The sequence below is a fragment of the Callospermophilus lateralis genome, chromosome 3 (genome assembly GCF_048772815.1).
Source record: "Callospermophilus lateralis isolate mCalLat2 chromosome 3, mCalLat2.hap1, whole genome shotgun sequence".
Classification (NCBI taxonomy): Eukaryota; Metazoa; Chordata; class Mammalia; order Rodentia; family Sciuridae; genus Callospermophilus; species Callospermophilus lateralis.
The window spans coordinates 181,471,633-181,484,290 of record NC_135307.1 but is presented as its reverse complement, the minus strand read 5'-3'; the positions used below and the strand labels follow the sequence as shown (position 1 = coordinate 181,484,290).

The 12,658-nt window shown below is 35.5% G+C and overlaps 1 protein-coding gene across 1 annotated transcript in view; it reads right to left on the bottom strand.

Moving 5' to 3' along the window:
• The window catches only part of Top1 (DNA topoisomerase I), a 79,555-nt gene that overhangs the window by 31,336 nt on the left and 35,561 nt on the right, over positions 1–12,658 (bottom strand). Inside the window, exons 4-8 of the mRNA XM_076851853.1 lie at positions 8,074–8,197; positions 7,232–7,287; positions 4,698–4,793; positions 3,777–3,852; positions 482–588 (exon numbers count right to left, since the gene is read on the bottom strand). Of these exons, the coding sequence (XP_076707968.1) occupies positions 482–588; positions 3,777–3,852; positions 4,698–4,793; positions 7,232–7,287; positions 8,074–8,197 (459 nt within the window). The remainder of the gene's footprint in view (positions 1–481; positions 589–3,776; positions 3,853–4,697; positions 4,794–7,231; positions 7,288–8,073; positions 8,198–12,658) is intronic.

The window sequence follows — 12,658 nt, the reverse complement described above, 5'->3', positions numbered from 1 at the left end:
AACTTCAAAAAGCTAGGGGAAAAAAAATATATTGAAAGTTCCTACCCAAAGGAAACCATTTTAGATTTGTTTAACCCGATTTAAATGTCATACAAGGTATACATGTATGAAAGCATCATGTTATCCACTAATATGTAAATTTTCTTTGTCTTTAAGTATCAATGAAAAATTAAGTTTAATTTAAAAGAAATAAATAAATGCATTTGCACTTTGTTCGTGTGCTAAGTTCCTATCAATATATAGGCTACTCCTATAGTCCATTAGGTTCAATGAGTAGAATCTAGTTTTGAAATCAAACAATTTCCAAGCTAGTTAATGACTTCACTAGAACCTGGAAAATTTACTTCAGATAATATTCTGGAGAATTCTTTTAAGTATTCCCCCCAAATGTCATAATGTCACCTTTAATAACTCAACACTATTACTTAATTAGGTTGTGCAATAAAAGCCCTGATATTTTAACCCAGCACTGAGAGGTTACCATTTCCACTTCTGTTCCTCTTCTTTCTTCGGCTTCTTTTTCTTGTTATCTGGTTCAGGAACTTTTTTATCTTTATCTTTATTCTTGGGTTTTTTCAATTTACCATCCTACAAAGAAATATGGTGAGAAAGCACTTAAATAAGAACTGATCACACTTCCAGAAGCAGTTTTTGGGAGCCATTAGGAAGAAAAACTATAATCATAGAATATCAGAAATGGAGAGGATGTGATTTCCAATCCTCTCTCTTGACAGATGAAGAAAAATTTATTGGTACTTCATAATGGAGCAGTTACTTCCCAAAACTCCCTGACAAATACAGGAAAGTAGTTAAAAAATACTCATTCTGCAGGGGAAGAGCCTGGGAAAATGTATTTTTAAACCTCACAGGAGTTTGGAAAAGCACTGCTATAGAAAGTAACCCTAGTGTAGTGTACTTTCCAAATTTACTTCCTCACTTATCTTTCAATCCACATCTTATAATCTTTGGAATATAATCAAATAATGGGTATGGGAGGCCATGCATTAGACATTTAGTATTCAATTTTGAAGGAAATTCCAATTCTTTGGGGGAATATTTTCTATCCTTACTGCTTGTATACACAAATATTTTGGAGGTTCAAAAATAAGTACTGCTTCTTAGGGTGCTATTTCTTTATGGCTCTTCTTTAAATTATAAAGATATATGAGCTGATCATGATAGAATAATAAGAGAGCATCAAACCTAGGTTTGAGTGCAACTCACCAATAAAGGAAGACAACTCTCAAAACACACTCCTAGACAAAAGTATGATACTCAACAGGTGATGGTCCCACTCAATGGAACCTAAACTCTTTAGAATATTTTCTTTTGTCCTACCTATTTGACATAATTTTAACTTTTTACTCAACAAGTTTTATACAGCAATGGAAAGTGGTTTTGAACAATGTTAAAATCAATTATAGAATGGCAGAACTGGAAAGACTTGTCTAAAAAAACCTTTGAAAACAGAGGGTTATGCCACGTGATCAAGGTCATACAGCTATGACTGACTACAACAAAAGCCCAAGTTTATGAGAAAAATAATACAATGTGATTCATGGTAAGGACCAGAATAAACATTCTAGGACTACATGACAGGATGGCAATCAGGACAGGGATAAACTTAAGGTCTACAAGCAAATGCCTTTTAGGGTAAAGGTAAGGGGAAAACTGTAGTACTACACATATTTAACGCAGGTGTGGGAAATATAAACGTGTAAAAATGTGTGGGAGGAAAAAGTACTAAAGGATCACTTTAATTCAGATAATGTTTACTCTTTAGGCTGAACATAATACAGGAAAGGGAAATGTTTTCCAGTTAAGACATTTTCTGAACAGCTTCTAAACAAGTATGCAGATGGTCCCATCAGGAAACAACTGGCTCATATTTTCAAGTCTCAAATTGTGATAAGCAGTCACTGGGAGACTTCAGAACAATTCCCAGAAACACAACAACAACAACAACAACAAAACCCCCACAGCCAGCAAGTGAGGTTAAATGACAGATTCTGCCATCTGGTTCCCTGTCACATTAAGACTGGGCTTTAATTCATACAGTCCTTTTTAGCCTGCTTTTTTTTTTTTTTTTCTTTCTTTCTTATAAGGCTGCTAAACAACAACAAAAAGAAGTTAACCATTCCTTTTTCCAAGTGGTTTAACAAATTCAGACAAAAGTTATTATTTTGCATAAGCACAATTAAACAAAAGCAAGAGAATGCATGAACAGCTCAAGCTTTACTTTTCTTTTGACTGGTTTCTACTGATTATTTACACGAAAGTAGAGTGACTGGCTACCATAATCATTACTCATCATTTTACTCTCAATTACCTGAATTGGTTCTCATTAACTTGAACTTCTGCCAAGAACAGACTAATAAATAGAAAAACTACAATTTTCTAAATTCAGAACCCGATTTTCGAAGACTTAAGTTAACTCATCAATATTTTTTAAATTTAATGATTCCATTAAAGACCTTTCGTCTCTCTCCTTATGGGGAGATCAGCAGTTCCACACAGCAGCTAGTGTGTTGGCTCTGGAATCAGCAAGGGATCAAATCATGGTTTTACCACCTAGCAGCTATGTGACCTCTGGCAATCAATTCAACCTCTCTATTCCTCATTTTCTACATCTGCCAAATCAGTAGGGCTTTGCATCTCTTATAGTTGCTGTAAGAATAAAATAAAATAATACATATGTAAAGCATGCAAAATAGTACCTGGCACATAGTAAGCATCTATTTCACTTAATTATATTTACTAAGATGATAAATTATGTTCTTAAGACTTGGTGCCCTTACTATCATTATCTGATACTTCAACTATCCACCTCAGGCTTGTGAACCCATTTTGCCCAACAGTAGCTAATCTCAAATGACGCCTACAGGCTAAGAACTCACACAAACCCTTTTCTTGGGAGAATACAGTTTAAAACCTCTGTGGATTTCTGTTCTTTAATTACTTCCTAATAACTTTTTAATACAAGAAATCAGAAGTGTCAAAAGGAGGAACCAAATTATTGTATTTTATATCCACCACAAGCATCAAATAGATTTCCTGGAAAAGTACTTGAACTGAACTGAGATTTTTTAAGGAAGGGTATAAGCCAGAAGAAAGAAGGGAGGAGAGCATGTGTGCTCCAGACAGAAGGAACAACAAGTGCTACATAAAGCTCTAAAGCACAGAAGAATTTGGTATGGAAAAGAAACAAAGAAGGCCAGTGTAGCTAGAACAAGGTGAGCTCAAGAATAAGATGAAACTAGGAACAAGTTACAAGGGCCAGACTGAGGGAAACTGTGGTCAAGAACTTGGATTTTATCCTACATCCAAACCTATTAAAAGACTTCAAAGGGATAGTTACTCAGAGTAAAGAGCAAGCTTTGTTAGATATAAGAGACACTAAAAAAATTCTTGGGGAAAATTCTTCAGGTTTGTAAGCCAAAATGCGGTTTTTCTTATGAACATTTCCATCGTATATTTGAAGATGTATTAATTTGTCTAAGAATATTTGGCAGCCTAATTACAGGTGGATATACAAGGAAGACAAACAGCAGAATCTGCAGATTCTGGTTAAGATACTTTGGGGGCTCAGAAGGTTTGCTGACTCAGAGGTCAACACAAACAAAGCCACAGCCACCACTTACATGTGAAATTTTTTTCCTAATGTCACCACTACACCAATAAATTTCTATAACTCATTTACCTTCAGAAGTTGTTTTATGGAAAATGCCCACTTCCAAAATCAATCCCCAAAAGGCCTAAGTAGACTCCTTACTAACCTCTTCTTCCTCAGGTTTTCGTTTCTTCTCCTTCTTGATGTCTTCTGTTTTGATTTTCTTAGGTTTATAATCAGCTCTAGAAAGGAGAACAAGAATATGCAGTTAATGTAATTATGACTCAGGAGTTCTCACCCACGGGATTGGGACCTCCAAACTCTTGGAAGCCTCCATTGCAGTGACTGCTGTTACTCTTGACTAGGCATTCTTCAGGAGTAGAGAGGGTAAAGAAGGCCAGACCAAGGATCAATAATTACAGAATGAAAAAAACAACTTATATGATACATAGGCCTGGGAATGAAATGGGGTGGTAGAATACATATAAGAAATAGACCCCACTATAACAAGTAAATCTGGGAACTAAATGCATAGCACAATGGCTGCCTCTAGCAATAACTTACTGGAACGAAATTCTGTATCAAATGAATATAAATGGGTTTGCTAAGTATGTTTCTTCTCCCATTTCACCCACTTCCTATCATAAATCCTCTGCAGATTCTTAGAGCATAATAAACTAGAATTTGAGTGAATCTGGGAAGTAGATATATGTAAGCTTTAAATAACTATTTTAAGTGACAGGAGTTTTATTAAATGTCTATACACTGAATCTTCATTTAGGATTTACTGAAAGGTATAACCCCTAGGAGAAATTTCTTTATCTGTGGCAGAAAGGTGATGATAAAGTGATAAATAATTTAAATATCCCTTATTTGCTTATAAAAATCTAACTCTCATAATTTCAAGAGAAATCAGTTACCCAGCCCATTACCTGCAAAATCAAATGAGTAATATACGATTTCTCTGTATATTATAGACATACACCAAATTTACTCTTTTAAACACTCCATTTTGTTTTCAGAAACAAAGTTCATCTCACTAAACACCTCCCACACATCAAAAGTCAAAGCATGGAGAAATACTCACTCATCCTCATCTCGAGGTCTCTTTAATGGCTTTATGTCCTCTTTAGGAGAAGCAAAATAGCCATCATCCTCGGGTTCATCTTTAATTCGTGGTGGGCTAATAACAACAAACAAACAAAACAGCTAGTTATTGGGGGCTAGAACACTTATAATACATTAAATAATACAAAGCAGTATTAAAACAAAAATAAAAAACCCAAAGTACACATTCATCATCTCACTGAAAAGAAGCTAATATAAGGATACCAATGTACATAAGAAAAATTATTTTCGGGCTGGGGATGTGGCTCAAGCAGTAGCGTGCTCGCCTGGCATGCGTGTGGCCCGGGTTCGATCCTCAGCACCACATACAAACAAAGATGTTGTGTCCGCCAAAAAACAAAAAAAAATAAATATTTAAAAAAAAAAAAAGAAAAATTATTTTCTATAAGTACCTCTTCTCATTTAATTCTCACTACAATCTAGTGTTGTAGGTGGTCTTGTTCTCATTTTATGGAAGAATCAATAGTATCAGGATTCAGGATGAGGACTCCCTATTGCAAGTCAATATTCTTTTCCATTATATTTTAGGTATCTTTGCCAGTGTGTCAAAACTACCAATGGAATAAATCTTATTTTTTCAACTTATATAAGGGATCCACTATGTATCTGATATCACAAATGACCTGAACTGATGCTCTAGCACATCAAAGCTAAAATGGAGCTTTAAATATAAGGAAAGAAATAAAAATTGGTTTCCCCAGCTTGGCATCTTAAAGTCCCCCAAATCTGGCAATAATGTATATGTATATCCAATTACATGAAAACACAACAAAGCTGACAAAATTACAAAGCAGGGAGAGTGCTATAAATGAGAAGGCCCAAACCAAACTGAAGCCATTCTCTATCCAATCTATTCTCAACCTGCTTAGGTTTTACTTAGAAAATTGCCTATTAATATAAGAAAAATATACCATTGTTTTTGTTAAGATTTCAACCTTCTGAATGTAAAAAAAAAAAAAAAAAAAAAAAAAAAAAAAAAGATGATCCTGTTAGACAATTATCTTCAGCCAAAAAAAAGGAAAGGAACAATTTAAAAAAAAAATAAATAAGTAAAATAAATAAATAAACCTCAAAGGGACCAGGACTCTGGATCCCTTTGGTTGTGACAGAATTTGAGTAATTAAAGAAATTAGCTCTCCTTATTTTACCACACTCCTCACTTCTACAGCTATTCCCCTTCCCACCCCAATCACTGACAAAAGCCTCAAGGGTCCAGAAGGTAAGAAATACTGCCACTTATCCAACTAGTTAAGTAAACGCCAGATTCTAGGATGAATGTGGGTGAAGTTAGAAACATGTGGGAAGGGTTTCTAAGCCTGAATCATCAAACTAACCAGAAAGCTGCTTTCTAACGAGGACTCTGGACTCTCTACAGACACAAACACAATGCAGAAGAAAGCATTCCAACTAGGTAAATACAGAGACAAAAGCCTAGAAGAAGGGTGTGTTTTAACCTTCTAATCCTGAAAGTCGGAAAATGAAGTTTTGACTACATAGTAAGTCCAGAGAATCTATTCATACTTCAGTAAAAGTTCTAGGCAGTCTCTTGGCAGAGATAAGCCACTCTGAGACACAGCTACTTCTTCCAAGAAATCAAGAGTTCCTACGGAAGCCTACAGCTCAAATATTTCCTAACTTTTATTGTTTTGAATTTCTAGAACAGTTACAAAACATGCCTGCAGAGGGCACCCACTTCTTATCTACTAAGGGCCTGGAGTACATGGCACAATTTTCAAAAACCTATTTAAGAAAACTGAAAACTCAGTCTCAAGAAAGCAAATTTTCTGTCCCAGTCAATAATATAAAAACACCTCTAACAATATCTAACAAATCCACTCTGTTATTCAGTGGAGAGTATGAGAATACATTATCATAAAAGGAGTTGTTTGTTTTGTCTTTTAAACTAGAAGGGTCTTTTGGGCTTATTTTAAGGAGTTGAGGCCAATGAGTACAACAGAATAAAGGCAGAAATATATAAAAAATGATCTCTAGAATGTGCACACTTTCCTTTCCTTCTAGAAAATGATATATTTCTACCAAACCTATATCTATCCCTGAAAAAACAGATCAAGTAAGCTGTACAATTTTTCGATGGAGAAATTCAGGGTAGGTAATTTTTCAGGAAACTCCATAGTTACTACTAAGAAGATTCTTTTTAGAGTGATGAAAATATTCTGGAAACAAGTAGTGAAGTTGTCTTATAAACATACTACAAATCAATATGCATATTATACATAAATTTTAAAAATTTTCTTCATGTCAACTGTCTCCACTCAAAATAACCTTACCTAAAATGTGCTGGTCAGTCTAACTGGTATTCTAGAAATGCTCTCAAGTTGGCTTAGACCAAGTCTTTTCACTGTTCATTTCCTAAGAACCACCAAGGCGGCCAAGTTGGTATCTTTGGGACAAGCTCAGACAACATTACCACATGGACATGTGGCCTGATGGGCACGTAGAAAAAGGGAAGCCAAGATAGCAAAGGAGTCTTACCTAGAGAAGCCATTTTCCTTCTCCTTCTTTATTTTGGCGTCTCCAGAGGCTCTAATCTGAAAGGTAAAATAATAGACTAGCGCTTTAAAAGGATTAACTCTGATTAAAAACCTCTTATTTGAGAATACTTAGCATCAACTATTGGGGCACCTTGATCCTAGGTTGGCTCTTCTTGTTAGCAAAACTGAATAGGTGAATTAAAGGTCCTGACATTTTTCACTGCTGAAGGGTTTGCCCTTGGTGGTACAGAGAGAAAACCAAAACCAAATCAAATGGAATTGTCTGTTTCCTGCCTTCTCTGATTTTAGGCAAAGTATACTCATTTTCATACACACACACACACACACACACAGAAAATCTCTGGAAGGAGAAAAAACAACAGAGTATAGTGGATGCCTCTGGGAAGGATGGGAACAGGAAAACTGGGTAAAAAGGAAGATGTGTTCTATGTTCCCTATTTTGCAGAGTCCAAATTTACAATGTAGAGCCATGAGGGGGCATGTTTACTGAAGACTGAACCCAGGAGCATTTAATCACTGATGCACATCCCAGCCACTTTTTAAACTTTTATTTTGAGATAGGGTCTTGCTAAGTTGCTGGGGCTGGCTTTAAACTTGTAATCCTCCTGCCTCAGCCTCCTGAGTTGCTGGTATAATAGGCATGTGATACCATGCCTGAATTGATTATTTTTACAAAGAAATTTTCATAATTTGAGTCAGGTTGGCCCTATAGTCTCTTAACAGGTACTTTTTCACTCCAAAGCTAAGAGAGCTTACTATGTAATGAATGAATCATTAAAGTTCAGCTCACATTCCTTTTCCCCCCACTGGAAAATTCTATACCTTTTCCTCCTTTCGTTTTTCCTTGTCTCTGTCTTTATGTTTGTCCTTGTGCTTTTCTGAGCTCCCATCTTTGTGTTTGGTTTTCTCCTTCTCTTTGTGTTTCTTTTCAGAATCTTTATGTTCACTGTGAAAAATAAGGCACAAAGGGTTAGACCAGAGTAAGGACCACAGGGTACATTTCACAAGATCAACTCATAAGATCTCCTAAGTTAGCACAAACCATAGAAATTTATGTTTTAAAGAAACAGACATCGGGGCTGGGGTTGTGGCTCAGCGGTAGAGCGCATGTGAGGCCCTGGGTTTGATCCTCAGCACCACATAAAGATAAATAAATAAAAAGGTATTGTGTTCAACTACAACTATAAAATAAAAGAATCAGAACCCAGAAAAGGTTTAAACAGGGGCTCTTCACTGTATCAGCTTTTCTTTTGTTTGAATTTTTTGTTTTTGTAATGAGGCAAAGGAAACAAACAGAAACACAGTTACTCTAAGTACACCAAGGCATTTTAATAGAGTTGATTAAGAATATATAGCAAGCTGCCTGTTCTAAAGCATTCATATTTGATGTGAGGGGTTAAAATCAACTCACCAAAAATGCATTTGAATGGCTCTGTGCCAGGCTTGAGATATATCATATATATGGCAATTCAGGGTTTTGTGCAATGAGCAGGCTAACACAGTAAATGTTTCTTTTTAGCTTTTACTAGGAAAAGTTAGTCACTTCTAGATGTTACTTATAAATCTGCTTTATTCTTTCCGCATAATCAGAAGAAATGCCATCTGAAAACAAGGGCAAGTTCTGTGCTAAATGCTAAAAAAGGCTTGCTTTTAAAGGGTGTGTGGTCTTACACCTCTTAGCACTGTAAAAAGGCACTGCTCCTTTGGAAAGCAAAATACAACATTACAAGGCAAAAGCCATTAAAATGACCATAACTTTTTATGCCATGATCTAGATTCTGAAAATTTTTCTTAGGGAAATAATATTACACAAAATGTTTGTTTTGGTGTTCCCCATAACAACAACAACAACAACAACAAAAAGACAAAAAAAAAATCCCAAGAAATTGGATACAACCTAAATAATAAACAAGGGGAAACTGATATCAAATTATGTAATTAATATAGTATAATTTGGGATTACTATACATATACATGTATGACATAGATGGAAGAGTACATAAAATGATCATACTTATATAAAAACATGCATGTGGATAAAAAGCGGCAAGAAGAAAAAAATCACAAGGTGACAGAACACTGTGGATGACTGCTTTCTTCAGTGCACTAGACTAACAGTAAAGAAGCTTTGCTCAATGCATTAATGTATTTCACAAGTAAACAAAAGGGAGCTCAAATTCAAGTTCTCTGAATTGGGGAGTCTAAACTACATTCATCATGATGAATGAATATCAAGTTCTTGCCTTTCCCATCCCATACTTAGCACCTTAGCTCAGGTAAAACAGACTTCACTGGCAATGAGCTCTAATGAGGCTACGCTCATCCCATAAAGTCTACTCTAAAGGGGTCTTGTTTTACATGAATACTTGTCTATGCAGAAGACTAAAACAGGAGAAATAAATGATGGCATCCAGGACCACAGGTTTAGGAAAAGGTGCACGTATTGGCACAGATTTAAAAAAAAAACAAAAAAAACCTAAGTCTACTTTCCTTCATTTACATATTCCTCCTGCTATATTACTCTATTAGGCTGTTATTTTTAGGTGCCACATTTTTTTAACTAATGAGGGTAAAGAATTTTGGAGGCACAGTGACCAAGTTCTCCACTATGCTGTTTTTTCTTTGCATTAGTATGACATAACTCTACTCAATGTGTTCTCATAATGTTTCTACTCAAAACCCAATGTTTTAATCAATTTAATTTTTTTATTTATTTGGAAAAAATGGCTTATATTTGGATTAATATTCTTGTTTACCTGTTCTTATTAATTTCACCAGTTTTGGAATGAACAATGAAACAGCAAGGCTTAGAAATGATTCTTTAGGAATTAACACATATGTAATCATAGGTACTACACAGTTGAGATTACCAGAAAATGTTTGAATTTACTACTCTATTACAAAAACACTACAGCTTTTTTAAGAGCATCAATTATAAGAACATCCCATACTCATTTATGGAAGTTTTAACCTATAAGGAAGAAATCTGGAAACTACATTTATCATGATGAATGAATATACTCCATCACTCCAAAATATGGGGGCAAAAATCCTGTTCTTTAAACAAGTATTATACTTGATATTTTCACATCCACTATTTCATTCAATTCTTAAAATATTTCTGTGAGGTAGGTTTTATTACCCCCGGGATACTAATTTACAAACAAAGGAAACAGGGGTTAAAAGGTTATTCAAAGTTGCAAAGTTGAAATTTAAAATTAGTATTTCCAAGTTCAGAGCACCTTCCACTACACTGATACCATTACATTTCCCCAAACTGGTAGCTATCACTTAAGATAGAATGGTATTAGAAATGCATATATTCAGAATGTTATCTTCATTTCATCATAAACTTTCTATACTAAATATCTTAGATACTTGCAAGTATTAATTCCTTGTAATTGCTTCCCATGAAAATATAAATGGTTCATTCAGGGATATAAATTCAAGAATGTTCCAGGCTCCATCTTCCTTTACAAATTCTATTACTACCCCTTGTTCTTTTTCAGTCTATTTGACTAAAAAACTAGACTTTTGGCAATCACAGCATAGGCACCTATGAGAAGACACATATTCCTCCAGTTTTCAGTTTTGCTATTCATTGTCGTACCAAAAGAGAGATCAGAGAAAAGGAATCCACAAACGACAAAGCAACAAGACAGTACTCAGGCCACTCCAGGAAGCCAAAAGTAATCAACTGAACTTCCTCTGCTTGTTAAACAAAGGGAAATCTATACAGAAAATCCAAGCTTCCTGCTACATTAGTAACACCCTTTGCAGGTCATAATTAATCACAAAGACCAAAATGGGATAGAGCTATCAATCTGACTTTCCAAAGGAACGGATTCTCCTCTATTCTCAACTGTTTTGATGAAAGAAAGAAAGGAAGGAAGGGAGGGAGGGAGGGAGGGAAGGAGGAAGGAAAGAAGGAAAGAAAGAAAGAAGGAAGGAAGGAAGGAAGGAAGGAAGGAAGGAAGGCAGGCAAGCAGGTTTGGATTTTTACACTAGCTGAGCTCAGATGATTCAAGGTTAAGAATAGTTCAATGGTACAGAGCATTTCCACTAAGAATTATTAGAAATTTGGGTTTATGGAGCCCCACCATGTCTCTGAATAAGTTATTATCTATATTTGTCAGATGTTATTCCTGTCACCATTCCAGAAACAAAGCAAAGAACCCAAGAGCCCAACCCCTCATATATAACTTTACACTGGCAGGAGTGCTGGCAAATACCAAGCTCCACTGCCCATCTTTCTTAGGAATATGCCTGAAATAAGTAGTAAAAACACTAGGGAACAAAGAATTGTGATTCAGAATCATGTCCTAGGTAACATCATGAAAGCCAGAAGCCAGATTTAGCTAGTAGCAGAAAATGAAGCCAACATGGGGTCAGCTGAGCTGACTCATTATTTGAGATTTTATAACACTGTCTTTTTCCAACAGATTTAAGACTAGTCTGACTTTCGTGCTGGTTTAAAGGACTGCACCTTCCACTAAATGAGATGATGGGAATTCTGACCAGTACAAGAGAAAAATTCATGTGTTAATCAAGTCTTTTTTTTTTTTAAGTGCTTTTAATTGAATAAAATAGGAATTTACCACACAGACATGAGGTACTCACAAAGTCTTACTGCTTGGCTTTTGTCTGAGAATAAAATTCCACCACACTAGCAGAGACTGGACAAGCAAAAGTCAATGCTAAACAGAACAAATGGAGGACTGAGGATATAACTCAGTTGTAGACTGCCTACTTAGCATGCACAAGGCCCTGGGTTTGATCCCCAGCACTGCAAAAAATAACAACAACAATAATCATAATAGATTCAAAGTCACCTTTTCAGAGTGTTTATGCTTCAGTCAGCTAAATTCCATTAATAGTATTAGTAGTAACAATAATAACAATGTAGGGGGAAAGTGACATACAATTTTTTGTTAAATAAAGGCTACATTAAAGTATTTTTTTTAATTTATTTTTTAGGTGTAGATGGACACAACACAATGCCTTTATTTTTATGTGGTACTGAGGCTCAAACCCGGGTCTCGCTGGTGCTAGGCGAGTGCTCTACGGCTGAGCCACAATCCTAGTCCCTTAACATATTATTTTTAAAATGACAATGGAGAGTGCTTTGGTTTGTGATTCTGGGAGCTAAGCAAACAACAGAAAATCAACCAGTGTTTTTCCAAGGTACACAGGCAGGAGGGTAAGAAAAAGGGGAAGTAGGGAGGTAGTGGTAGGAAGCCAGGAAGGAAAAGTATTTCCTCTCAGCTTTGGGAAAGCATTTATTGTTTCTTCAAAAATAAATAAATAAATAAATAAGTAATAAAGGACCCCCTCCCTTTTGCTACTCCAAAAAAAAAAAAAAAAAAAAAATCAAGAAACCCCAGAAACCCGAGCCTAATATTCTGGG